We start from the raw sequence: 27999 nt of genomic DNA, 5'->3' as shown, positions 1-27999 counted from the left end.
CTCTTGAGCTGGGCCTGTTCAAGGACTGCAGGCAAGTCTGAGCCCCGAGAAATTGAGAACTACTGCTTACCATGGCAGTGCCTGGCCAGCACAAAGTACAGCCCAAGGATGATGTGGGCACAAGAAAGGGGTTTGATCGCTACAAGTGGGAATTCAAAGACTGCAATAAAGATTTCTGGCTCGGGGGACACGCCGTGATCAAGACCCTGAGTATCGTAAGCTGGATTGGAATTCTAGGGGTGTCTGTGGAGGGGAGGGCCTCAGATGTCGGGGAGAGACCTTGTAGCAGCTCAGGTGTATGTATTTTTCCACCCAGGGCTTCATGATCGCTGGACTCAACCGCTTTGAATCAATTTCCGCACACCCACTCCTGGTCCTGGTCCTCACTATGGAACTGTCCTTTTTTGCTTTCTTCATGTTCCTTTACACCTTCGCCATCAGCAGATATACTACTTTCATCTACTGGCCTGTGACTGTAAGTAAAGACTGTAGGAAAGGTGGTGCCAATCACATTCTAGCGCCTGGAAAAAGACAACCTTGCCTCCTCTACCAGAGCTCAGGCTGGGAAGTTGGGTTGTAGAGGGGAAGCCAGACAGAAATGATCCCCAAACCTGCCTGTGTTGGGTCACAGAAATAGGCACCGAGGCTTTGCTAGTCTCACAAATAGGGAAGGCTGTAACAACCAGCCATTTCTGCTAATGCTTTTGCTGGTATACATCTCATTGGAATATCATTCCAGGATTCAAAAAAGAAAATCAAACTCTGCATAAACCAGTAAGGTAAAGTGAAGCAAATTTCAAGCATGACTAAAACAATATCAGGTCTCTGATGAAAATAAAGAATGTTTCAGAAGCATGGTCAACCTGAAATAGTCACCCAATGGGGTGAGGCTGAGCTTGGTAAGTCACTCAAGCGTCCATTCCTCTAGTCCTTTATCTGTACCTCAGGGTCTGTAACAATCTGTAGGGAGATTGAACTCATGTAAACATCTTGCCATTGTGTCTTAGGGTTCATGACTCGAATTCCCTCACCTCACTCAATAGAATCACCAAGTGTACCCACCTAACTCCCTCATAGCCAATTAACACCTCAGCTTCCAACTCCCTTTGTTCATTACCCACCTCTAGAGACCTCTGTTCCTCCATTTCATTACCCTTACAAACCAGCAAGTGAATTGCCAAAAGTCAAATAACCTGCCCTTCAACTCAACGCAACTAGTAAATAGCAAGAAAGAAAAAAAAATCAAAACTTAATGAAATATGCTTCTGAATGCTGTGATCACCTACCTATCTGCCCTTTTGTTAAAAGCTGTTAGTGTCCAGGGATCCATCAGTCCTCATGAAGACCTCCAGTACAGGAAGGAAGGAGATGGGACTAAAATGAAAACTCTTGGAAACAGAATGCACAGAAGACAAAAAGATGGAGACTATGTGTCCAGTGAAGAGACTGAAAAGATCCAGTAAAATAACGTCCACCAAACATGAAAGTCAATCCTCCTCTACTTAACATAAACATAGTGATGGAAATGTAACCAATATTGCTTTCACTAAATAGCCTAGCTAGAAAAAAGGAAGGAAGAGAAATGAGGGAAGAAAGGGGGAGTGAGGGAGAGAGGAAGGAATGGAGGGAGGAGAAGGAGGAAGAAGAGGGAAGGAATAGAGATAGGATGCAAAGGTTCTCGAGATGAAAAATGGAAGTAATGACAATACAAGCTGTAGATTGTTGGGAGTGACTCATGAGGTACCATCTCAGGAACTTGAGATATGGATTTTCCAATACTCTCAAGACAAGAGATGAGGCCTGTCTTAGTTTAGGTTTTTATCGCTGAGACAAAACATCATGACCAAAGCTACTTGGGGAGGAAAGAGTTTATTGAGTTTATACTTTTACATCACAGTTCATCATCAAGGGAAGTCAGGATAAGAACTTAAGCAGGGCCGGGCGGCGGTGGCGCACGCCTTTAATCCCAGCACTGGGGAGGCAGAGGCAGGCGGATCTCTGTGAGTTCGAGGCCAGCCTGGTCTACAGAGCGGGATCCAGGAAAGGCACCAAAACTACACAGAGAAACCCTATCTCGAAAAACCAAAAAAAAAAAAAAAGAGAAAGAAGAACAACTTAAGTAGGACAGGGACCTGGAGGCAGGACATGATGCAGAGGCCATGGAGGGGTGCTGCTTCTGTCTTGCTCCCCATGCTTTGCTCAGCCTGCTTTCTCATAGGACCCAGGACCACCAGCCCAGGGATGGCATCACCCATAATGGGCTGGACCCTTTCCCACCAATCACTAATTAAGAAAATGCCCCCCAGCTGGATCTTTGGAGACATTTTCTCAATTGAGGCTCCCTCCTCTCTGTTGAATCTAGTTCATGTCAAGTGGACATAAAACAAGCCAGCACAAGGCCTTAAGCCAAAGCCAAGCAGAGGCCTAAGGAATCAAGCCAGCACCTGGGGAATACTGCATCCATAGAGGAAAGATGGAGAAGGAAGACATACATACATTGCCAGCACAAAGAAGCAGGAAACATTGATCTATACTTGACCTGTGGGAGTGGGGACAGGAGGCCTGGGTTTTCTTTGAGAATGGGAAAGCTAAGAGCTTTCCCTTGCATAGATTTGGAATCTGAATTTTTTTGCTGCCCAGAGTCTAGAAAACACATGCCTTGGGCTGATGATGTTCTAATCACATCCTATGAACTCATAACAGAAATAAATGCAGAACCACAGCCAAAGCATGTGATTTGTGATATACTTGGTCTTTTAAAAATGCTCCAAACTGCCGGGCGGTGGTGGCGCACGCCTTTAATCCCAGCACTCGGGAGGCAGAGCCAGGCGGATCTCTGTGAGTTCGAGGCCAGCCTGGTCTCCAAAGCGAGTTCCAGGAAAGGCGCAAAGCTACACAGAGAAACCCTGTCTTGAAAAACAAACAAACAAACAAAAAAATGCTCCAAACTAAGAATCAAAAATTGGCATACATGGTCCATGTTTCCATAGGATATGTCTATAATCCTAACACTCAAAAGCAAAACAGGAAAACTGATTTCAAGGCCATCCTGGACTCATAGCAAAAATTTGGTATCAAAAGATAAATAAATGAAACAAGTTGGAAGAATAGAATCCTGAGACTCAGAGACCATAGATGAGCTGTGATGTGAGAACATAATCAATGCTGTTTAAATGATTGCAGATAAAAATAAGACTATAACACTGGGCAGTAGTGGCACACACCTTTGATCCCAGCACTTGGGAGGCAGAGGCAGGCAGATGTCTGAGTTAGAGGCCAGCCTAGACTACAGAGCCAGTTCCAGGACAGCCAGGGCTGCATAGAGAAACTCTATATTGAAAAACAAACAACAACAAAAAGATTATAGGGACAGAATAAACAATTTTTAAAGTGCGTAGTTTAATGTCTACAATAGAAAATATAATTCTTGAAGTAAAAATGTGAACAGATGAGTTAAAAAACAGATCAGGGCCTAGTGCGTTAGCACAATCTGTCATCCCAGCACTCAGGAGACGGAGGAAGGAGGCTCAAGAGTTCAAGGCCAGCCTGTACTACAGAGTGAGTTTGAGGCCAGCCTGAGACAAAGCAAGACCTTGTCTAAACAAAAAGTTGTTGAGAGAGCTGGAATGTCTCTAGAGAGATTGTTCAGTAGTTAAGAATACTTGTTGTTCTTACAGAGGACCTGGGTTCAGTTCCCAGCACCCATATCAGGTGGCTTTTGGCCTCCTGTGACTTGACTTTCAGAGGATCTGACCCTCCTCTGGCCTCCACTCACCTACACACATGTGATACACATATACACATGCAGGCAAAACACTCATGCATATAAAATAAATACAAATGAATACATATACAGAATGAGTGAGCAGATCTGACACAACTCAAGAGAGAATGAAGGAGTTGACAGGTGTGGGAGGATTATCTAGAACTAGCCCTGAAAGACAAACAGAAGGAACATGAAGGAGAAGATGAGGCACAGAATACAAAATCAGAATTCCATACAAGAGACTGGAGAAGAAACATTTAAAGTGATCAAAACCAAGAACTTTCTACATTTAATGAAACTGACATCATCTAAATATGGCATAATATAGAAACCCAAAACTTTGTCCCTCCACAGTAGCAATGGTTAAACTGGGGAAAAACTGGCAACAAACTTTTCAGAAATCTTACTTGTAACTTAGAGCAACCAAGAGAATGTTTGGTTGTTGTTTTGTTTGTCTTTTTGTTGGGTTTTTGTTTTTGTTTTTCAAGACAGGGTTTCTCTTGTGTATCCCTGGCTGTCCTGGAACTCACTCTATAGACCAGGCTGGCCTTGAACTCAAGAAATCTGCCTGCCTCTGCCTTCTGAGTGCTGGGATTAAAGACATGTGCCACCATCACCAGCCATGAGAATGTTTAATAAAGAAAGAAACTGCTGAATAATAGTAAGAGGGCATTGGACATTTTAACTTATCAGACAGCTAAAGAATTCAGGTTCAAATCCATATGCTAAGATATGACTGAAAATAAATGAAGCGTCTGCCACCAGATGTGGTGACATACACCTCTGTTCTAACACTTGGAAGGTTGAGGCAAGAGATCAGAAGTTCAAAACCAGCCTCAGTTACATAGCAAGTATGAGGCCAGGTTAGCCTATACTGTTACTGGTGGTGGAGGTCTGGCAAGGTGTTTTTGGCTTCTTAGCCTCCTATTCAAGCCCACAGAGACTGCAAAGTAAACAGTAATCTCTGTTCAAAGTGCAGCTATTGAACAGGCAGATACCCAGTCAAGACTGACAGCAGCTACCCAAGTGAAGGTAATCAAGGGCCCCAGTTATTGCTTGGGGCCTCCTTCAGTTGTTGTTTGGGACTTCCTTTATGGGGTTCAAGTGGGGGAGGAGTTTGCTTACAAAGGGTGTAATTTGGGTGGTTGGTTCTCTATTAAGACTAATAGGCTTGGACTATATAAGCCCTTGCTCATGGGCATATCCCTTCCCATAATGCATCTGATTTTAATCATATGCAACTCCAAATATGCATAGTCATAAGATAGTAAATAGGGGATTCTTCCTAAAAGTTCTCTTGAAAACACAGTTTTAGCTTATTGCACATGCGCCCAAAAACAGTTTAGGCCAGATCAGCACTCCTACCTTCCATATCACCCTCCACAGTACTGAATAAATTTGGGTAGAAATTGTCCAAGTCATTAAGGGGAGAAGAAACTTACTCCACTAGTAGTTTGATGCAGGTGGGGTCCCAGGTTGCTTACAGGTTGTTAGGTGCATTGTTCAGAGAGGAATATGTATGCATAGTACATGCAACGGAGTGTCCTAGGATGCCAAATGCATTGTAACAAGAGGAAGGAGGTGAGGATAGTTGGAAAGAAGTAGAGTAGCCAAAGTGGGAAGACAGACAAAGAGAAGGTGACAGGGAGAGGGAGGTAATGTGATTGATTACTTTATATACATGTATAAAAATATAATGGGGAAGCTGGAGAGATGGCTCAGTGGTTGAGAGCACTGACTGTTCTTCCAGAGGACCCAGGTTCAATTCCCAGCACCTATGTGGCAGCTATCAACTGTCTGTTACTCCAAGATCTGACAGCCTCACACAGACATACATGCAGGAAAAACACCAATACAAATAAAGTAAAAATAAATAAATTACTAAATATAATATAATGAGCCCATCATTGTGTATAACTAATATGAGCTAGTAAAAACACTACAAATAAAATTCTTTGGAAAAATGAAAAGAACTACAAGAATGGATTTTCCCAATGAGATACCAGATTTACCCTAAGATTTGGTGCTAGATCGTGGATTAACTAATGGAATTATTACCAGTGGAATGTTTGTGTCCTCCCTGGATTTATATCCTGAGATGGGGCCTTTGAGGAAGCAATTAAAAATAAACAGAAAACTTAAGGATGGGACTCTGATCCAAATGATTAGTATCATTCCAGGAAGAGACAGTTCGTATGAAAGTTCATATGAATATAGAGAGGGAAGGGCAGTTGTCTCCAGCCAGGGAGAGTGCTCTGGGACCTTGCTCTTGGTCCTTCCAGACCCAGAACTCTGAGAGGATAAACATCTGCTGTTTAAGGCACCCAGCCTATTGTATTTTATAATAGTATACTAACGTAGGAATAGATCAGAGAATTCAGACACACATACTGCAACTTGTATATGACAGAGGTAGCACTGAAAACCTGGGACAGCAGCTGGTGAGTTGGCTAAGCAGTTAAGAGCACTGGCTCCTTCTGCAGAGGACCTAGGTTGGGTTCCCAGCACCCAAGCAGCTCACAAGCTGCTGTAGCTCCAGGGAATCCAATGCCCTCTCTGGCCTTCTCAGGCACTACACACATTTGGTATGATTACGTGCATGGAGACAACACACTTATACACATAAAATAAAAATAAGCAAACCTTTTTGTAAAAGAAAGTTGGACAGAACATTCAATGAGAGTACCTAGGAATATTGGCAGGAGAGATTGTACATTCCACTAAATTAAAAACAATTTCAAATTTGGACACTCTAAGATAAAACACAACTAATAGAAAATGGGACAAGGGGCACAAATACATAGAATTTTGGTTGGTTTTATTCTGTGTTGGGAGAAGAAAGCTTGTATGTGGTAAAGGAAGACCAAATCCCCAAGGAATGAAAAGAAAAAAATAATGGAGGAAGCAATCAAGGAAGGTGGTCCAGGGGGTAAGGCAGGGTTGGGTGTAGAGGGAGCAGCAAGGCTCCCAGAGTTAAGTCAGAGAGCCTCCTGGCAGCAGCAATACTGCTCACGGAAGCTCTGGAGAGGAGAGTACAGAAATGATGAGGGGAAGTACCTAACAGAGATACCATCAAGTAGCCTATGCATTTATTTACATGACTACTGATAGGCACCGGATCCCTGGTGTTTTAGGCAAGATGGTATCTTGTGGCTCACCTGGGCAGACAGCAGTTAAGTTTGGACTGTGTGCTCCACTCACAGAGGCCAGCAGGGAGCCGCTGGTTGATCTGCTTGGCCAGAAACATATTTGCCTTTGTATATTTTAAATTATCAGGGTGGGGGGACATTTGAACATGGTTACATGGAGGATACTGTGTTGTTTCTGGGGTGCATGGGGCACATCTATCTAAGACCAGCTTATCTCTCCCACTTTCAGGACCTCTTGAACGACCTCTTCACCTGTGTGTTCCTCACAGGCGCCATAGTCTTTGGTGTGAAGTCTAAAAGTGAATTGACAGTCACCTACATTATGGCTTTGGTGAGGTGTTTCTGCTAATCTGTGGGTGTCCTAAATCACTGTCACAAAAATCCTGGGATCATGGGCTAGGTTGCTGCTGAGTCTATAGAGAGCTGGTCTAGCCTGATCTATGACACTTCAAAAACTTACTGTAGTACCTCATGCCTATCTACAATGTTGGCACTCAGGAGGTAGAGGCAGAGGATCCAAAGTCCAAAGCCATCCTTGGCACAATAGTAAGTTCAAGGCCAGCCTGGGGTACATGAGACCCTGTCTCAAACAAACAAAGCTTGGGATCAAAGCAAATTTAAGAAGTTGGTAAATGTTTCTAATGCAGAAGACACCTTTTTAAACGTGGTGTCTAAGAAGGCAGCCAAGTCACCTGTGACTCTCATGTACGTGAAAAGAAAGGAAAAAGAAAGATGATGGGGACACTGGGCATGAAACCAGGGAGGGCAGACCGAAGGAGGGTCTAGGATCGAGGTGTTTTGGGGTACACTGTGCATCACCTCAGATGAGAGACCAAGAATGGAATCTGTGCCTGCCTTCTAGGTGGACAGTCAAAATAATGAAGATCCACTTGTTCCCTAGGTTCTTATGGCACTTGCCGCATTTTTTGCTCTCGTTGACCTCTGTCTTCAAAGGAGACACTTCAAACCCAGGAAGCTCCGAAAGCTCCATGTGCTTGCTCCAGACAAGTTCGGCAAGATGCCAGACCCGAACCTCAAATTACTGCTGGAGCAGAAAGAAGAAGAGGAGGCAAAGCAAAAGGAGAAGGAGGAGAAGGAGAAGAAGCAGAGGGAGGCAAAGCTGAAAGCCAAGCAGAAGAAGAAGCAGGCGAAGGCAAAAAAGGGCAAGAAAAAGAAGTGACTGGACGGCGACACCCGCGGTCAGGAATGGCAGCCAGCTTTACAGCCAGGCCTTTCTACACCTTCCCCTTTTCGGCTTTCTAGCCTACTTTTCTTTTCCATCAATAAACACCTCTTGGAAAGAAAATTTCTCTTTAAATGGATTTTGTACTAAAAGTTGGACAACATTTGTCCAGTGCTATTCATCCCACAGAAACTCCTGGAAATTTCGGTGCTAAGGGAAAGGCCCCAGAGGGGTCACAACCCACAGGTTGAGAACCACTGCACTAGAGGTTCTACCCACCCTGAAAGGGAGTCATCCTCCTGAGGGAAGAGTGAAGACTCCAACAGACATCCAAGGAAGGAGATGTGTAAGTAGAAGCCTGGAGTCCTAAGAATGAAACGGAGAAAGGAACTAATGGTGTTCTTCGGCGTGCACAGCAGACTTTCTCATCTCAGGCGTGCATAACACAGGAGTTAGTTCCAGGTCCTTGTCTCAGGAACTCAAAAAGGGAAATCCACAAGCCAAGGCTGAGTTTTGAAGAGGCATTTTCTTCATAGAAAGAAAGCTCGGGGACGAGAGAGAAGGCTCTGTGTTTAAAGCATCCTGCACTTAGAGAAGACCCCAAGAAAGTTGGCTGACAATTGTAACAACCTGTAACCCCAGCTCCACAATCCAACTGCCTCTTCAGGCCTCTACATGGAACTGCTCTCACATGCACATACCCCACACAGAAATACATTCACACACACAGTAAGCCTTTAACAAAACATAAAAGAGAAACCTTAAAGATAGAAATTAAAGATTTGTAGTAGAGGGTCTGGGGAGATGGTTCATTGGTTAAAGAGGACTGGCTGCTTTTCCTGGGAACCCATGTTCAGTTCCCAGCACTCCCATGGTGCCTCACAAACATCTGGGACTCCAGTTCCAGGTGATCTGACACACTTTTCTGATGTCCATAGTCACGACACTCACATGTGGCATACATACATACATGTAAGCAAAATGCCCATACATATTAAAATATTTAAAAAATATTTCTTAAAATTTATGATAGAAAGTAGCACTCCAGAAAGAAGACAAAATTCCTGAGAGAAAAACAAGGTAGAGGGAAATACTGTTTGCCTAGCAGCTTTTTATAGGACTTACAGCAGAAAGTAGCCAAAGACAGAAGTAGTTTCTATTGTGACTGGATAGCATATTCAGCATATCACAAGAGGGCCCTCACTATGCAAGTAGCCATGGATCAACCATGCAGGTAACCACATGCCATATATGCACTACTTGCCAGCTAGGGAAGTCATACCACATGAAGCTTGTGCGTTATGTGATATTTTGATGGCATTCTGACAATAAAGCTTGCTTTGAGTCAGAGGGCAGAGCTAGCTAACCAAAATTAACCATAGAGGCTTGGAGGACAGATAGGAAACAGGAAGTAGTAAGAAGGGGCTGAGAGAGGATCTCAGCCCTTTTGGATGGAAGAATGGAAAAGATAGGAGGTCACTGGTGGCTTCTCTGAAGCTTCTCTGATCATTCAGGTTCTTACTCCAATATATGACTCCCAATTTTTTATTGTTAAAATAATTAGATAAACACATCACCTGGCATCCAACTTGGGGGACAAAATCAGGAGATAGCTGCTGGCCCCTGGCTTTGCGGCCAATAGGAGCTGCATCAGCTAGAGCCACAACTGTGCCTCCGACTGGCTCCTCCTTCCTTGCCCCAAGCCCTCTGAGTGAGCCTGGGATTTTCCTGTTGCAGTCTCTCTACAACAGCCTCCAGCTGCTGCCCAAACTCCACAGAACCCAAACTCCAGAGGTGCCTGGGCTCCAAACAGAGTTAGCTACCCACAATTGGCTGGCTCTGCCTTCAGGCAGCTCCCACCACATGTGCTTCTTCCACAAGTCATCCTATGTCTGCTTTTCAGACAGCTGGCTCCTTCTCCTTGTGGGTTCCAGACTTCCCCTGTCGCCCTCCTTGGGTTGCTACCACAACAGGTTAGTGTCCTCAACAGGAGCTCAGGCTTCTATTGTTGCAACCGGGACACACGTTCAGCTCGCAGCTACAGGTGAGCAGTTGCAGCAGCCCTCAGCAAGGCTCTGCAACACCTGTGTTCTCTGCTCAACTGTGCTATGCAGTGACAGTCAGACTCATACTTCACTATCGTCGTCAGCAGAGCTGGTGAGACAACTGGGAATTCTTAAAGAGGGGAATTAGATTTAAAAGAAAAAAAAAGAGAATAAAAAAAAGGCCAGGCAGTGGTGGCACACGCCTTTAATCCCAGCACTTGGGAGGCAGAGGCAAGCAGATCTCTGTGAGTTTGAGGCCAGCCTGGGCTACAGAGTAAGTTCCAGGAAAGGTACTAAAGCTACACAGAGAAACTCTGTCTTGAAAAACCAAAAACCAAAACCAAAACAAAACAAAAAGATGGGGGGTGTTCCCCACATAAAAAATGGGAAATAATATTATGATGCATGGAGTTAGGTCTCTGCATAGTCCCACAATAGATGTTTTGAAATAAAACAATTAAATGAAGGGATAATCAACTTAGCTGGGATTGAGGTAATGTCAATTATAATCATTATCATTTTGGTAACTCTTGTTTTATCCCTTAAAAACTTGTTTGATATGGGTGCCAAATATGAAAAATGGACTGATAAGATAAAATCCTTAGAAAGGCAGGCTGATGAAACTAAGAAAAATATTCACAAACAGAGGAGTTTAAAGCAGAAGTTACCACACCATTGCATTATGAAACTGAAGAGGAGAGGCCCAATGTCATTAGAAAACCAACCTTAATTTATCCAATTTCCACTCAAGAATGACCACCAGATGATAGACATCTCCAAGGCTATTCAGAAGTTAACTAGGATCCTATAGAAATGTTAGATTTGAAGAGATTTAAGGAAGCAACAGTTTTATATGGTATGCATTCACTTTTTGTGAAGCAGATGTTAAATTCATGGGCCACTCTGAACAGAATTATTCCACAAGACTGGAAAGATTTAGTTAGAGCAGTATTAGAAGCTGGTCCTCAGTTACAGTGGAGAACCTGGTGGAAAGATGAAGCTAGGGTCATCAAACAACGAGGTAGGGATAGAGGTTATGAGATTTCCCAAGATCAAATCTTCAGTGAGGACCATTATGATGATGTGCAAAGACAGATTACATTTGATGATCACACCTTGGCCCTATGCCATACAGCTGCTTTAAATACTTGAGACAAGACTGAAGAATCAGGAAAGAGGACTTAGCCATTTACTAATGTTACACAAGGCCCAAAGAAGCCTTCACTGACTTTTTATAAAGATTGACTTCAGCTGTAAATAGAATGATATCAGATCCAGAAGTTAGACAAATATTAATTTAATCTTTGGTTTTTGAAAATGCTAATGTAAAAGGGTGACTGGGCCTTTAAAGGCAACATCTGCACCCACAGATGAATGGATTAAAAATACAGCTGTTGTTAGATCTCACCCTTATGATGATACTTGGATAGGAAAAGTGACTTCTAAAAATTTTAAGAAAAGTCAAAAGGTTGGATGTTTTAATTGTGGTAAACCAGGTCAACTGAAAAACAATTGTAGACAAGGCATTCCTAGGAACAATATTTTTTTTAGAGAGAATCCAAACAGAAGGCCCCAGCTTTCTGGAATATGCAGAAGGTGTGGCAAAGGCCAACACTGAACTAATGAATGCAGATCAACATGGAATAGGCAAGGTAACCCCCTTTGCTGTTGGGAAATACCATGGGGGGGGCCTCTTGCAGGCCCCCATGTCAAATTTGGTTCAATCATTCCCTGTCAGCATCAGGGAAACTCCTCCACAGTGCAATTAAAAGATTTAATACCTGTTATGAAAAACCATACTGCTCTGAATGAAAGAACAGCTTTAGAAGATAAAACAAAAATTTCAGGAGAAACCATAAAGCAGATATTTTGGCAAACTTCCATAAATGGTCAAAGACCAAAGTTAAAAATACAAATGTAATTGAGAGAATGGTAGACACGGGGGCAGGTATACCAATAATTGCACCAAAATCTTGCCATCAATATTGGCCTTTTCAGGATGTTCAGCTTTTAGGGACCGGAACTTTATTTCAGGCAAAACAAACTGCAAGATGGGGCAAATGTATAGGGCTGGAAGGACAGAGAGGAAAATGAAAGCCATGTGTGGCTAACATAGAAATGGATTTATGGGAACATGATTTGTTACAACAATGGAATACCCAGATTCCAATGCTTCAATTACATTTCTCCAATCTCAAAAACAAACCATAAGCTAATTTATGCTTCTGAGAAAAATATTAAAAGGTATCATAAAGAATAGTCACTGACCATTCAGGTTGTACATAAAGAGGGCACAAGAGTTGCTGATCTCTCAAAGGTACCAACAGCCTTACCTTTAAAATGGTTGACTGACAAAACTGTCTGGATGAAACATCAGAAAAATTACAGGGATTAGAACAGCTGGTACAGGAGCAGCTAAATGCTCAATATATTAAAGAATCAACCAGTCCTTGGAATTCTCCTATTGGAGTCAAGCTCTGATCTGTTGAAGGGTTCTTGGAGAAGGAAAGAAGAATGAGGAAGTATTAAACAGAAATATAGGTAGAGACAACAAGAAAGATAGAGACACAGGATAGCTTCCAGAGAGCCCTGGGCTAATACTCAGCCACCCAGAGTTTTATTTTAATGGGCTTTTATATACTACCAAGGGGAGAGGCAAAAGACTTCCCCCTTTTAAGGTCAAAGTACAATGTACAGCCAAGTGTAGACTCTTCAAAACACCTGGTAACCAGACCCCTGGCCAAATTATCCCATTATGCAGCCCTGCTGGGTAAAGCAAGTTTAGATCCTCTGACCTTGAGTAAGGCCTTACTAGGGAGCCTCTGTGGGCCCCCATATTCTTTAGTATTTGTCATTAAAAAGAAATCTTTTTAATGGAAATGGAGAATGGTAAAATACCTAAGAGATATTAATACGGTGATTCAGTCAATGAGCTCTTTACAGTCTGGAATTCCCTTGTCTTCTCTATTACTTAAAGGATGGTCTATTATACTGATTGATTTAGAAGACTGCTTTATTACTATACCTTTGGAAAAACAGAATAGAGAAAAATTTGCCTTCACAGTGCCCGCTTGTAATAAATCCCAGCCTCTTCAAAGGTATCAGTGGAAAGTTCATCCACAAGGGATGCTAAATAGCAATACCTTGTGTTACTATTTTGTACAACAGTCATTGGAAATAATTTGTAATCAGTTCCCTCAATCTAAAATTTACCATTACATGGATGATATCTTACTAGCTGATTCAGATGCAGATACCTTAGAGAAAATGTTTAAAGAAATAAAGAAAATTTTACCTTTTTGGGGATTACAAATTATTCCTGAAAAAATACAAAGAGGAGAGTCTATTAATTACCTAGGATATAAGATAGGTTTACAAAAAAATTCAACCACAGAAAGTACAAATCAGAAGAGATCAACTACAAATGCTTAATGATTTTCAAAAATTGCTGGGAGATAGTAACTGGCTATGACCCACTATTGGATTAACAACTCAAGAACTAAGTCATTTATTCAAACATTACAAGATAATAAGGACTTAAATAGTCCAAGAAAATTATCAGCTGAGGCTGAGAGAATTGGCTTTGGTAGAAAAGAAATTATAGGATGCACATGTGGATTGTCTGAAACCTCAGCTTGATTATATTCTGATTATTTTACCTTCAACACATTCTCCTACTGGAATTCTAATGCAGAGAGAAGATAGTTTTATCACAGAGAGTGAAAAGTTAAAGACTTATGTAGAAAAGGTGTCTGAATTGATTCTGAAGGGAAAATGTAGACCTCATCAATTAGCAAGCATAGACCCAGCAGAAATTGTGGTTCCTTTTAGTAATGCTGAAATTTCCTCATTATGGACAGAAAATGAACATTGGCAAAGAGTTTTCAGTAATTTTGGGGGAGAGATTAGCAACAAATATCCCAAAAGCAAGAGACTTCAGTTTATAAAGAGAACTGATTGGATCCTTTCTCACACTGTATGAGGAACACCAATTTCTGGAGCTCCTACATTCTGTACTGATGCAAACAAATCAGGAAAGGCTGGTTATCAGTCAGGAAATTTAAGTAAAATGACTCAAAGCCCTTATAATTCTGTTCAAAAATCAAAATTATATGCTGTTCTCATGTATTATTAGATTTTACAGAGACTCTTAACATAGTTACTGACTCTCAGTATGCAAAAAGAGTTGTTTTACACATTGACACTGCTGAACTTATTCCAGATGATTCAGAATTAACTTTGGTATTTATTCAATTACAAGAAATAATCAGAAATAGAAATCATCACTTGTATATAACACATATCTGATCCCATAGGGTTCCACCAGGCCCTCAATCACAAGGTAATGTTGAAATAGAACAACTATTGGTTAGAAATGTGCTAGAAGTCTCAGAATTTCATAAGAAACTCCATGATAATAATCAAGGTTTGAAGAACGATTCTTCTATTACTTGGCAACAAGCCAAGCAAATTATAAGGAAATGTCCTACTTGTTCTCTGTATAACCAAACTCCACTACCTGCAAGAAGTAACCCAAAAGGTACCCAAAGGAATGAAATTTGACAAATGGATGTGTTTCATTTTACAGAGTTTGGAAAATTAAAAAATATGTACTCCATACCATAGATACATATTCATGATTTTCAATGGACAACTGCTTTGAGTTCTGAGAAGGTTTATTCTGTAATTACACATTTATTAGAGGTTATGGTCATCATGGGGATACCTGTACAGATTAAGACTGACAATGTTCCAGCATGTGTCTCTAGCATATTGCAACATAAAGCACATTACAGGTATACCACAAAATCCTACAGGGCAAGCAGATATAGAAAGAAATATAATCTAATTTACACTCTAAAAGATCTAATCACACTCTAAAAGATATACTTAAAAGTGAGCCCACCAGCACCAATTGGACTAAGAGGTGTCTTTGTCCTCATAGCTGAACACCCCAGCCTCTAGGCTTTGGGCCCAGGGATACAACCCTGGTCCCCACACCACCACCCACTGCAGTCCCAGTTTCAGGCCCATAGACAGGCCTCCTGAAGACAGGTCTGACTACTACCATTTCTCACCAGACCCTGTAACCCACAAGCCCCACCCCTCCCAAATTCACCCACCCTCAAAGACTGTAGCAACTCCCTGAGACAGAGCCCACCAGCACTGATTGGACTAAGAGCTGCTTCCTGAGACAAAGAGTCCATCAGCACCAATTAGACCAAGAGCTCCCATTGGAACAAGAGTATTGATTGGACCAAGAAAGGCTCCCTCAGACACAGAAACCACTTGCACTGAGTGGAGAAAGAGATGAGTAGATGCCAGTGCACAAATGCAGTCAACAACATAAAGACTAATATTGTTCCATCAGAATCTAGTGGTTCTACATCAGCAAGACCTGAACATCCCAATGCAGAAGAAACAAAAGAAATAGACCTTAAAATAACTTTAAGAAGATGATAGAGGCCTTTAAAGAGAAAATGAAAAATTCCCTTAAAGAATTTGAGGAAAAGAAACAAAAAATTGGAAGAAATCAATAAGTCCCTTAAAGAAAGCCAAGCAAAAGCAATTAAACAGGTGAAGGAAACAGTTCAAGATTTGAAAACTGAAATCGAGACAATAAGAAAGACACAAACAGAGGGAATGCTGGAAATAAAAAATCTGAGTAAAGAAACAGCAACTGCAGATGCAAACATAACCAACAGAATGCAAGAGATGGAAGAGAGAATCTCTGACATGGAAGATATGATAGAGGAAATAGATTCATCAGTCAAAGAAAATAGTAAAGCCAACAAAACATCCAGGAAATTTGGGACACCATGAAAAGACCAAATCTAAGAATAATAGAAATAGAAGAAGGAGAAGAATACCAACTCAAAGACACAGAAAATATATTCAACAAAATCATAGAAGAAAACTTTCCCAACCTAAAGAAGGAAATGCCTATAAAGATACAAGAAACTTACAGAACACCAAATAGACTGAATAAAAAAATATCCCCTTACCACATAATAGTTAAATTACTAAACATACAGAATAAAGAAAAATATTTAGAGCTGCAAAGGAAAAAGGCCAAGTAACATATAAAGGCAGACCCATAAGAATAACATCTGACTTCTCAATGGAGACTCTAAAAGCCAGAAGGTCTTGGACAGACATTATACAGACACTAAGAGACCATGGATGCCAACCCAGACTATTATACCCAGCAAAACTCTCAATCATCATAGTTGGAGTAAACAAAATATTCCATGATAAAACCAGATTTAAACAATATCTTTCCATAAACCCAGCCCTACAGAAAGCACTAGAAGGAAAAATCCAACCTAAGGAAGTTAGATACACCTATGAAAACACAGGCAAAAGAGAATCCCACACCAACAAATACCAAAGAAGGGAAACATACAACACTACCACCAAAAAATAACAGGAATTAACAATCACTGGTCTATTAATGTCAATGGTCTCAATTTACCTATAAAAAGACACAGGCTAACATAATGGATACAAAAACTAGATCTATCCTGCTGCATACAAGAAATAATCTCAACTTCAAAGACAGACACTATCTCAGAATAAAAGGCTGGGAAAACACTTTTCAATTAAATGGACTTAAGAAGCAAGCTGGAGTAGCTATCCTAATATCTAATAAAATAGACTTCAAACTAAAATCAATTGAAAGAAATCAGAAAGGACAATGCATGCTTATAATGGGGGAAATCCATCAAGATGAAGTCTCAATTCTGAACATTTATGCCCCCAATACAGGAGCACCCACACATGTAAAAGAAACATTACTAAAGCTTAAATTGCACATCAAACCTGATACACTAGTAGTGGGAGACTTCAACACCCCATTCTCACCAATGGACAGATCTGCCAGACAGAAACTTAACAGAAAAATAAGGGAAATAACAGACATTATGACTCAAATGGACTTAATAGAACATCTACAGAATATTCCACCCTAACACAAAAGAATATACCTTCTCTTCAGCACCCCATGGAACGTTCTCGAAAATTGACCACATGCTCAGTCACAAAGCAAATCTCAACAGACACAAAAAATTGGAATAATCTCCTGTATCTTGTCAGACCACCATGGCTTAATATTAGATTTCAACAACAACAAAAATTACAGAAAGCCTACAATCTCATGGAAACTGAATAATGCCAAACTGAATCACCAATAAGTCAAGGAAGAAATAAAGAAATTAAAGATTTCTTAGAATTCAATGAAAATGAATGTACAACATACTCAAACTTATGAGACACTAAGAAAGCCATGCTAGAGAAAAATTCATAGCACTAAATGTCCACATAAAGAAGATGGAGAAATCTCACACTAGTGGCTTAACATCACAACTGAAAGCTCCAGAGGAAAAAGAAGTAAACTCACTCAGGAGGAATATATGACAAGAAATAATAAAATTGAGGGCTGAAATCAATAAAATAGAAAAAAGGAGAACAATACAAAGAATCAATAAAACAAAGAATTGGTTCTTTGAGAAAATCAACAAGATAGACAAGCCCTTATCCAAACTAACCAAAAGACAGAGAGAGAGAGAGAGAGAGAGAGAGAGAGAGAGAGAGAGAGAGAGAGAGAGAGAATCCAAATTAACAAAATCAGAAATGAAAAGGGAGACATAACAACAGACAATGAGGAAATCCAGAGAATCATCAGGTCATTGTAGTGGGTAGCTGTTCCAGCTTTGACCGGGAAGTACTACCCCCAGCAAGGTTTCTGGTAACTGTCACACCTACCTATGGCCTGCCCTTGAGGCGGGACCTAGATGGGAGCCCTTAAGACCTGAGATTTGGATGTGCCAGCTCTCTTGGTTCCTGGTAATCCTGGATGTTGGATGGTAGACTGAGTAGAGTTCTCCAGAAAACACCACTGGACTGTACTTCACCTCTCCTGGACCCTATAACCTATCCCTTTACTTGTTGTAAGTAAAACCTCCAAATAAACCTCCCTTTTAACTACATGGAGTTGCCTTAATATTTCCACCAATATCTGGTGCTCATGTGAGGCAAACTCCAAAGGCCTGGGTAGCTTCCACTCTCAGCCTCCTCTGTGGCTGCTGTGGCATGCTTTCCACACTTACCACACTTCCCTGTCTCTTCTCCCCTATCTCTTTTAAAATTCCTGCCCTTCTTCAAGAGGTAGCTATCCAGTTTCTAGGGATTGGAACCCTGTCTCAGATAAAACAGAGTTTGAGATGGGTTGAATGCATAGGGCCAGAGGGACAGAGAGGAAGGTTAAAGCCATATGTAGCAAATGTAGCAGTAAATCTTTGGGGCCAAGACCTGTTACAACAGTGGAAAACCCATATTAAAATTCCTACACTCTCAAAAAAGGAATACAGGCCAATGCATGTTTCTAGGAACAATATAACACTCTATAAAAAACAGTCACCAACCATTCAGGCTGTATATAAACAGAGCACAACTGCTGTTGAACTCTCAGAAGTACCAACTGCCTTACCTTTAAAATGGCTAACTAATAAACCTGTCTGTGTTGGACAATGGCCTTTGATAAAAGAGAAGCTACAAGCTTTAGAACAGCTGGTTCAAGAGCAGTTAAATGCTCAACACATCTACCAGCCCTTAGAATTCTCCTGTATTTGTTAGTTTTAAAAAGTCTGGTAATTGGAGAATGCTGACAGATCTGTGTCATGTGAGGCAAACTCCAAAGGCCTGGGTAGCTTCCACCCTCAGCCTCCTCTGTGGCTGCTGTGGCATGCTTACTATTAATAAAGTAATTCAGCTGATGGGCTCCCTACAAACTGTGATGCCTCTGCCCTCTCTGCTACCCAAAGAATGGCCTATAATAGTTATTGACTTAAAAGACTGTTTCTTTACCATACCCTTGCAAGAAAGTGATAGAGAAAAATTTGTACTTAATTATAACAATTCCCACCAAGTCAAGAGATATCAATGGAAAGTCCTCCCACAGGAAATGTTAAACAGCCCTACATTGTGCCAATACTTTGTACAAATACCATTGGAGATAATTCGTGTGAAGTTTCCACAATCCATAATTTATCATATTAGCTGATCCAAAGTTAGACACATTAGAAAGCATTTTTAAAGAAGTAAAAAAGTTTTGCCTCACTGGGGACTGCAAATTGCTCCTGAAGAAAAAATACAGAGATTCTATTAATTACTTAGGATATAAGTTAGAGCTACAAAAAATTAGACCCCAAAAGGTACAACTAAGGGGAGATCAATTGAAGACTCTTAATTATTTCCAAAAGTTGTTAGAAGCATTTCCAACTTACTGGATATCATGGGAATACCCAAAGATGGACTACAAAAATTGGCTAATACTCTAAAAGAGGGCAAAGAATTAAATAGTCCAAGAAAGTTATCAGCCGAAGCTGAGAAGGAATTGGCTCTAGTAGAAAAGACAATTTGAGAAGCACATGTGGATCATGTGAATCCAGAACTTAAATGCATTCTTGTCATACTCCCCTCCAGATACTCCATCACAGGTATTTTGATGTAGAGGGAAGATATTATGTTGGAATGGATATTTCTATCATGTAAACCAAATAAGAAGTTAAAGACTTATATAGAAAAGATCTCTGATTTGATTCAAAAAGGTAAATTAAGACTTTGCCAGCTGACAGGAATGGATCCAGCAGAAATTGTAGTACCTTTAACTAATGAGGAAATGTCATCACTATGGAAATACAATGAATACTGGCAGAGAACCTGCAGTAACTTTTTGGGAGAGATAACAACCATTATCCCAAAAGCAAGAGAATAGAATTCATAAAGATGACTGAATGGGTCCTTCATCACATTGTACAACAAAAGCCAATTTCTGGAGTCCTCACATTCCATACTAATGCAAATAAATCAAGAAAAGCAGGATACAAATCAGGAGACATAAGTAAAGTGGTTCAAAGTCCATACAACTCTGTACAAAAGGCAGAACTGTATGCCATTCTTATGGTACTGATGAACTTCACAGAACCCCTCAATATAGTCACTGACTCTCAATGTGCAGAGAGAGTTGTTTTACATATTGAAACTGCTGAATTTATTCCTGATAATACATAATTAACTTCAGTATTCATACAATTGCAGGAAATAATCAGAAATAGGGAATATCCTATATATATAAAACACATATCAGATCCCATACGGGTCTGCCAGGTCCTCTAGCATAAGGTAATGATGAGACTGATCAGTTACTAATAGGTAATGTGCTAGAAGCCTCAGAATTTTATAAGAAAAACCATGTAAATAGCAAAGGTTTGAAGAAGGATTTCTCCATCACTTGGCAATAAGTCCAGGATATCATAAGAAAATGTCGTACTTGTTCCTTCTATAACCAAACTCCATTACCTGCAGGGAGCAATCCAAAAGGTATACAAAGAAATAAAATCTGGCAGATGGATGTGTTTCATTTCACAGAATTTGGAAGATTAAAGAATGTACACCATACCATTCACACCTATTCAGGATTTCAGTAGGCAACTCCTCTGAGTTCTGAAAAGGCTGATTCTGTGATTACACACCTATTAGAAGTTATGGACATCATGAGAATACCTGTACAAATTAAGACAGACAATGTCCCAGCATATGTCTCCAATAAAATGAGACAGTTTTTTTGCTTATTACAATATAAAGCATGTTACAGGTATACCACACAATCCCACAGGCCAAGTAGTCATAGAAAGATCCAATCAAACTTTAAAGAATATGCTAAATAAACAGCAACAGCTAACAATGACTCCTAGAAGTAGATTGCCTAGTGCTTTATTGCTGTGGGATGGTCTGTATGTCAAATGTGTTGCTGATTGGTCAATAAATAAATCACTGATTGGCCAGCGGCCAGGCAGGAAGTATAGGCGGAACTAACAGAGAGGAGAATTGAGAGAACAGGAAGCTAGGTGAGAGAGACACTGCCAGCCGCCATGATGACAAACAGCATGTGGAGATGCCAGTAAGCCATGAGCCATGTGGCAAGGTATAGATTTATAGAAATGGATTAATTTAAGCTGTAAGAACAGTTAGCAAGAAGCCTGCCACGGCCATACAGTTTGTAAGCAATATAAGTCTCTGTGTTTACTTGGTTGGGTCTGAGAGGCTGTGGGACTTGGCAGGTGAGAGAGATTTGTCCTGACTGTGGGTCAGGCAGGAAAACTTTAGCTACAAATGGCGCCCAACGTGTTGGCAAGAGTTTCCACCTAAAACCTGAGTAAAAAGATTCTAAAACGGAGCTAAAAACAGCTCCTAGTTGTCTCTTTCAAGCTAGCGGCAGCCTGCATGTTTGAGCTACTATGGCGGGTTCCTGGCATGTGCGCTCGACCTGCAGTATGGCGGGAATGAGGCCTCTGCAAGTGGCACATTAAGCTGTGTGGTGGATTTAGCCTTTGCTAGTACAAAACAAAAAGAGGTTTCTGGGCTACACACTGCTTTGATAGAAGCATAGACCCACTATTTCTGAGAGTTGATGGCTCCCAGAGCTGGCAGAAAACGTACCACTGCCATGTTGGGAAGCTGAAGTGGGCGGAGACAGCAGCCACATTGCCATTTCAGTCTTGGAATGCTACAGTTTAAAGCAATAGGCTCAAGCTAATATAAAAAAAAGCCACGTAAAGATGGCTACGACAAACAGAATCTGGATTATGTTCTCTTTGATATTCGTAACTGATGAAAAACATTTGATTGCAAAAGCTGTTGAGTTATGCCAAAATGTATATTTTAAAGGTACCTTGACTTCAAAATTTGGATGTAAGGATACGTTGCTTTGGAAAGGAGGCTCTGCTTTTGTTCCCACAGAAAGCCAGAGGCTATGGATTTGTTCCAGATTAAGATACATCAGGTTTGACCAGCCAAGACCCCCTGAAAGGTGACACCAAGGCCCAGATGATCCAACACCCAGAATGGTTTCAAGGCAACTGGCTCAGATGATACAACCTCACGGACTACTCCATGATCCTAAAATTTTCTGTTTCCCCAGAAGATACAGCACCCCCCTCCAGCAGGAAGTAGTAAGAGAAGCTACACCCAAATTCCCAAATATACCAAGCTGACTTTGGAGATGTGTAAAGGTTAAAACCTTCCTTTTTAAGAAAAGAAAAGGGGAAGTGCTGTGGGATGGTATGTATGTCAAATGTGTTGCTGATTGGTCAATAAATAAATCACTCAAGTCCAGATGGATCAAAGGCCTCAACATAAATCTAGTTACACTGAACTTTATAGAAGAGAAAGTTTTGAACACACTGGCACAGGAGACCACACCAGTAGCACAGACACTGAGAGCAATAATTAATAAATGGGACCTCCTCCTAAAACTGAGAAGCTTTTGTAGAGCAAAGGACATGGTCAATAAGACAAAATGGCAGTCTACAGAATGGGAAAAGATCTTCACCAACCCCACATGACAGAGGGCTGATCTCCAAAATATATAAAGAACTCAAAAAACTAGACATTAAAATACCAAACAATCCAATTAAAAAAGGCTATACAGCTAAACAGAATTCTCAAAGGAAGAATCTCAAATGGTCAAAAGACATTTAAGGATGCTTAACATCCTTAGTCATCAAGGAAATGCAAATCAAAATGACTCTGAGATACCATCTTACACCTGTCAGAATGGCTATGATCAAAAACACTGATGACAGCCTATGTTGGAGAGGATGTGGAGCAAGGGGAACACTCCTCCACTGTTGGTGGGAATGCAAATTTGTACAGCCAGTTTAGAAATCAGTATGGTGGTTTCTCAGAAAATTGGGAATCACTCTACCTCAAGACCCAATGATACCACTCTTGAGCATATACCCAAGGAATGCTCAATCTTACCACAAGGACACATGCTCAGCTATGTTCACAGCAGCATTATTTGTAATAGCCAGAACGTGGAAACAACCTAGATGCCCCTCAACTGAAGAATGGATAAAGAAAATGTGGCACATATAGACAATGGAGTTTTATGCAGCAGTAAAAACAATGATACCATGAAATTTGCAGGCAAATGGATGGAACTAGAAAATATTCCTGAGTGAGGTAACCCAGACTCAGAAGGACAAACATGGTATGTACTCATTCATAAGTGGATACTAGATGTAAAGCAAAAGATAACCAGACTACAACCCACAACTCCAGAGACACTAGCTAACAAGGAGGACCCTAAGAGGGACACATAGATAGCCCAGCAAAGGATAAATAAATGAGATCTACATGAGAAAACTGTGAGGGGGGGCAATGGAGGGCAAAGAATGGGTGATGAGAACATAAGGAAATGGGAGGTTTGAGATGGAAGAGGGACAGAGTGGGAGAACAAGGAAAGGGATACCATAATAAATTAAGACATCACGGGAATAGGAAGAAACAAGGTACTAGGGAAGTTCCCAGGAATCCACAAAGATGACCCTACTTTAGACTCCTCACAATAGTCGAGAGGGTGACTGAACTGGTCTACTCTGGTAAACAGATTAGTGAATACCCTAAATGTCATTATAGAGCCTTCATCCAGTTACTGATGGAAGCAGATTCAGAGATCCATAGCCGGGCACCAGACTGAGCTACAGGAGTCCAGTAGATGAGAGAGAGGAGAGATTCTATGAGCAAGGGACATCGAGACCCTGATGGGAAAACATACAGAGTTGACTAGCCACACTAGTGGAAACCCATGAACTGTGGACCAATAGCTGTGGAGCCCCCATGGGACTGGACTAAGCCCTTTGGATACATGAGACAGTTGTATAGTAGCTTGAACTGTTTGGGGGTACCCTAGGAAGGGGGATCAGAATCCATCCCTGGTGCATGAGTGGGCTTTTTGGAGCCCAGTGCCTAAGGTATGTCACCTTGCACAGCCTTGGTGCAGGGAGGAGGGGCTTGGACCTGTCTGAACTAAATGTACCAGGCTCTGCTGACTCCCCATGGGAGACCTTGACTTGGAGGAGGTGGGTATGGGGGGTAGGTTTGGGGGGAAACCTAGGGAGTGGGAAGAGGGAGGAGGGAGGATCTGTGGTTGGTATGTAAAATGAATAGAAAATTTCTTTATAATAAAAAAGATATGCTTAATAAACAGAAAGGGGGTAATAAAGGCCCCCAGAGATAAATTGCACAGTGCTTTGTTAACTTTAAATTTTTTTTTTTTTTTTTTTTTTTGGTTTTTCGAGACAGGGTTTCTCTGTGTAGCTTTGCACCTTTCCTGGGACTCACTTGGTAGCCCAGGCTGGCCTCGAACTCACAGAGATCCGCCTGGCTCTGCCTCCCGAGTGCTGGGATTAAAGGCGTGCGCCACCACCGCCCGGCTAACTTTAAATTTTTAAGTGCTAATGATAGAATAACAGCTGCAGAGAGACATTGGATAAGAGAAAAAACTGCTGAATTGAATCAGTCTGTATATTTTAAAGATATGTTGACAACAGAATGGAAACCAGGATATTTGTTACATTGGGGGAGAGGTTTTGCTTTTGTTTCCACAGGAGAAGAAAAGCTATGGATAAAGATTAGATCTGAACAGGAGAGACCTCTTGATTAAAAGAGATGATAGTTCATCAGACTGTGGCTATTCAATCTAAACTAACTTATAAGACTAACAAATGCTTTTTATTTGGTCAGTTCAACCTGCCAAAAAGTAAACTCTCCAAAGTTAGGGTTAGGGCAGGGTTTTGTTTTTGTTTTTCCAAGAAAATGAAGGCAACCAGCTAAGGAATCTGAAGACCACTGGACAAATGAGGTATCTGAAGAAAAAGGATGAATCATCCAGAGAAAATGTCCCAAGAAAAAAGGTAAATTGGCCTAATGGTATAGCACATTTCCAACAGATAAAATTTCATAAACCTTCCCAAATGTGTGTTTCTGCTGTTCTCTACAGACATGTAAGGCAAATGGTCATTTTGTAGTCCCAGTTCAATTAAAAATTAAAGCTGGCTTTGGAGTTGGAACATGGATCCCTCCTTCCCTAAACCCAAGCATGCTTGTTAAAGGAAAATCCAAAATCTCTGTCTCATGTCAGAAAGGCCACCTGATATGGGACAGAAGAAAAACCAAAATTAAGGGATTATTCTATTGCCACTAATCTCATAACTCTTTGGTTTTAGTTTGACTCTTTGAAACTTTTCTTAAGGTATAAGTATTATCTCAAAATTTGTAAGATTAATATGGATATATATTTAAAATTTCTGCTGTGATATTAATGGTCACATAGAGTACTAACTATTTCTAGAAAAAGTCTTCATTTAGCTTTCTGTACATAATTTCTGGTTTGAGTCTTTATCAGGTAACTAGGAATTAAGTTCATGTACTCTGGATATACTAAATTAATTGTGGTCCTTTAACCTCTCTGAGATCTACTGCATATGACATTTAAAATGTTTAAGTTTTCTGCAGTGAACCATGACCATTCCTAACAGCGATCTTTGAAGTCTCCAAAAGGATGATGGGGCCCCACAATGATGATTCCACCTGGATTGTGGTAATGCCATTAAGCTGACAAACACTACCCAAAGATTAGCTTTGGACTACAAACTGCTCAGGACAATTTCAAGGGGGTTAGCTGAGAAGGTCCAGCCTCATGCACTACTTCAGCCAGGATTTCAGATAAGCCCTACACTTTCCCATCACACAGAGACTGGCAATAAACCATACAGCTAGCTCTCCCAGGACTTGACCATTATTTCAATTTTATCAGGGTCCCCTAGAGATGATGTCACTCCACAGACAACAGGAAGCAGTCTAGAGAACATGATGCCCACATTCCCAAGATGTAGGGTAGGGGGTTGTTTACAAGTTGTTATTGGGTAATAGTCAGGAAAAAAAGCTGAGAGTAAATTCAGGGATCTCATTCTGAAAAGAAAAAGGGCAGATATAGAAATGATAGGATAAAAGGGTAGATTGTTGAATCTACTTTTAAAGTAAAAAAACAACTACTAGTCTTACTTACTTTACATTGGTATGGATTTTTGTATATTGATACAAGTTTAAGGTTATTTTTGTTATACTGTACATATGTTTCTACTCTTGTTTAAGGTATTGTACCTATGCAGCTCATTTAACAATGTAATATAAATTTCTAGTCCTTGAAAGTTATTATTACCAACTACTTAGGATAATAAAGAAATGCAGGTTAGTAGTTAGTCAACTATTACAATCAAACTTTTAGTCATGTTAGGTATGTTTTCAAGGTCAAACAGAGACATATTGATAGACAGGTGGTCTTCAAACACTTCAGACATCCACAGAATATAGCATTTAAGATGTTTTTAATAACATAGGTATTTTTATGACTATGAGACATGTCTGCTCCTAGTACCACCAATCTACTTCAGAGAAGATGATGGGCATAGAAGAAACTCCATATGGAGTTTACTTTTTGTGGCAAAAGTTAACCACTGGGCAAGAAACTGCCCTTCCCTCAACTGCTGACAGTATGCCCTCCAAATTGGACAAGCAGGACACAAAAGAAAGCAACTGCCAAACTTTGCCAAGACAAGGCAGGACAATCCTTCAAATTTCCTGCTTCACAGAAAAGTCTATCAGATATTCTAGGCCTGTAGGCCAAGATGGATGTCCCAACACTGCAGAGGAATGTTGGGTAACTGGCCAGGCAGCCAGCTGCTTCTGTCATTTCTTACTTTAAGAAGTTGTTCACTCTGAATTTTCTGTTTACTTGGGTAATATTATATCCTTCTTGGGTCTCTGATGGATTTGAAGACTAAATAGTTATAGTTACAGTTTTCCTTGTTACCAAATTCAGAAAAGAAACTCACAAAAGAGGTGTAAAGTGGCTCTCCCGGTCTCTTTGGCCTCCGCGGCAGAAGCAAGATGACGAAAGGAACATCATCCTTTGGAAAGCGTCGCAATAAGACTCACACGCTTTGCTGCCGCTGTGGCTCTAAGGCCTACCACCTTCAGAAGTTGGCCTGTAGCAAGTGTGGCTACCCGGCCAAGCGCAAGAGAAAGTATAACTGGAGTGCCAAGGCTAAGAGCCGAAACACTACTGGGACTGGGCGGATGAGGCACCTGAAAATTGTCTATCAAAGATTCAGACATGGATTCCGTGAAGGGACAACACCTAAACCCAAGAGGGCAGCTATTGTAGCATCCAGTTCATCTTGAGGAATTTCAGTCAGTCATAAAATAAATGTTCTGGTTTCAAAAGCAAAAAAAAAAAGAGGTGTAAAGTGTATAAGGTTGAAAGACACAAAAGGATGGTTTTGGGTGGGTAATACAAGTTAGGATAAAAAGTAAATTTGTTACAAAAACTCTGGTCTTACCAAGATATGATAGATAATGGAGTATTTTCTCTGAATTTGCCAAATGCAAATGGACTGGACATTGTGAATGTAATTTGTGGTGATGTATTATGTTCCCCAATATTGTGCACCCTAATAAAGTTTATCTGAGGATCAGAGGAAAAAGCCAACCACTATGCTAAACATAGATGTCAAGCAATGGTATCCCATGCCTTTAATCCTATCACTCAGGAGGCAGAGATCCATCTGGATCTCTGTGAGTTCAAGGCCACACTGGGAACAGAGCCAGGCATGGTTGTACATACCTTTAATCCCAGCACTAACCATAAAGGTCTGGAGGTCTGTACAGACAGACAGGAAGTGATGTAGGTGAGCAGAGAGAGGAAATGAGATGGCAAAACAGAAAGGCATATAAGTGTGGGTATACAGGAAGTAGGTCTCTTTGGAGACTGAGGTGTCAAGGTGAGGTTGCTGTGGTTTGTCCTATTTCTTTGATCTCTCAGTATTTCACTCCAATATCTGGATCTGGGTTTTTATTAATAAGACCATTTAGCAATTCATCTTACAGTAATCCTTACCTGGTAATTGTTCTTATTGTATAGTTTTACTATATTAGAGTTAAAACCTTCCT

The 27999-nt window shown here is 40.8% G+C and overlaps 2 protein-coding genes across 2 annotated transcripts; both read left to right on the top strand.

The window, feature by feature from the left end:
- Positions 1 to 42: 42 nt before the first annotated feature.
- Positions 43 to 8095, top strand: LOC128104575 (CKLF-like MARVEL transmembrane domain-containing protein 2B). The gene is made up of 3 exons (XM_052729513.1): positions 43 to 215; positions 7145 to 7246; positions 7817 to 8095. Exons 1-3 carry the CDS (start codon positions 72 to 74, stop codon positions 8093 to 8095), a joined length of 525 nt encoding a protein of 174 aa, XP_052585473.1. The 5' UTR covers positions 43 to 71.
- An 18809-nt stretch (positions 8096 to 26904) lies between these two features.
- LOC128102926 (60S ribosomal protein L37-like) lies at positions 26905 to 27231 on the top strand. The gene has a single exon (XM_052726847.1). It carries the CDS (start codon positions 26938 to 26940, stop codon positions 27229 to 27231), a length of 294 nt encoding a protein of 97 aa, XP_052582807.1. The 5' UTR covers positions 26905 to 26937.
- The last annotated feature ends 768 nt before the right edge of the window (positions 27232 to 27999 follow it).

This window comes from Peromyscus californicus, unplaced genomic scaffold (assembly GCF_007827085.1).
Source record: "Peromyscus californicus insignis strain IS unplaced genomic scaffold, ASM782708v3 Scaffold_8__1_contigs__length_139910024, whole genome shotgun sequence".
Classification (NCBI taxonomy): domain Eukaryota; kingdom Metazoa; phylum Chordata; class Mammalia; order Rodentia; family Cricetidae; genus Peromyscus; species Peromyscus californicus.
The sequence above is the reverse complement of the archived record's forward strand: the minus strand, read 5'-3'. Positions and strand labels throughout refer to the sequence as shown.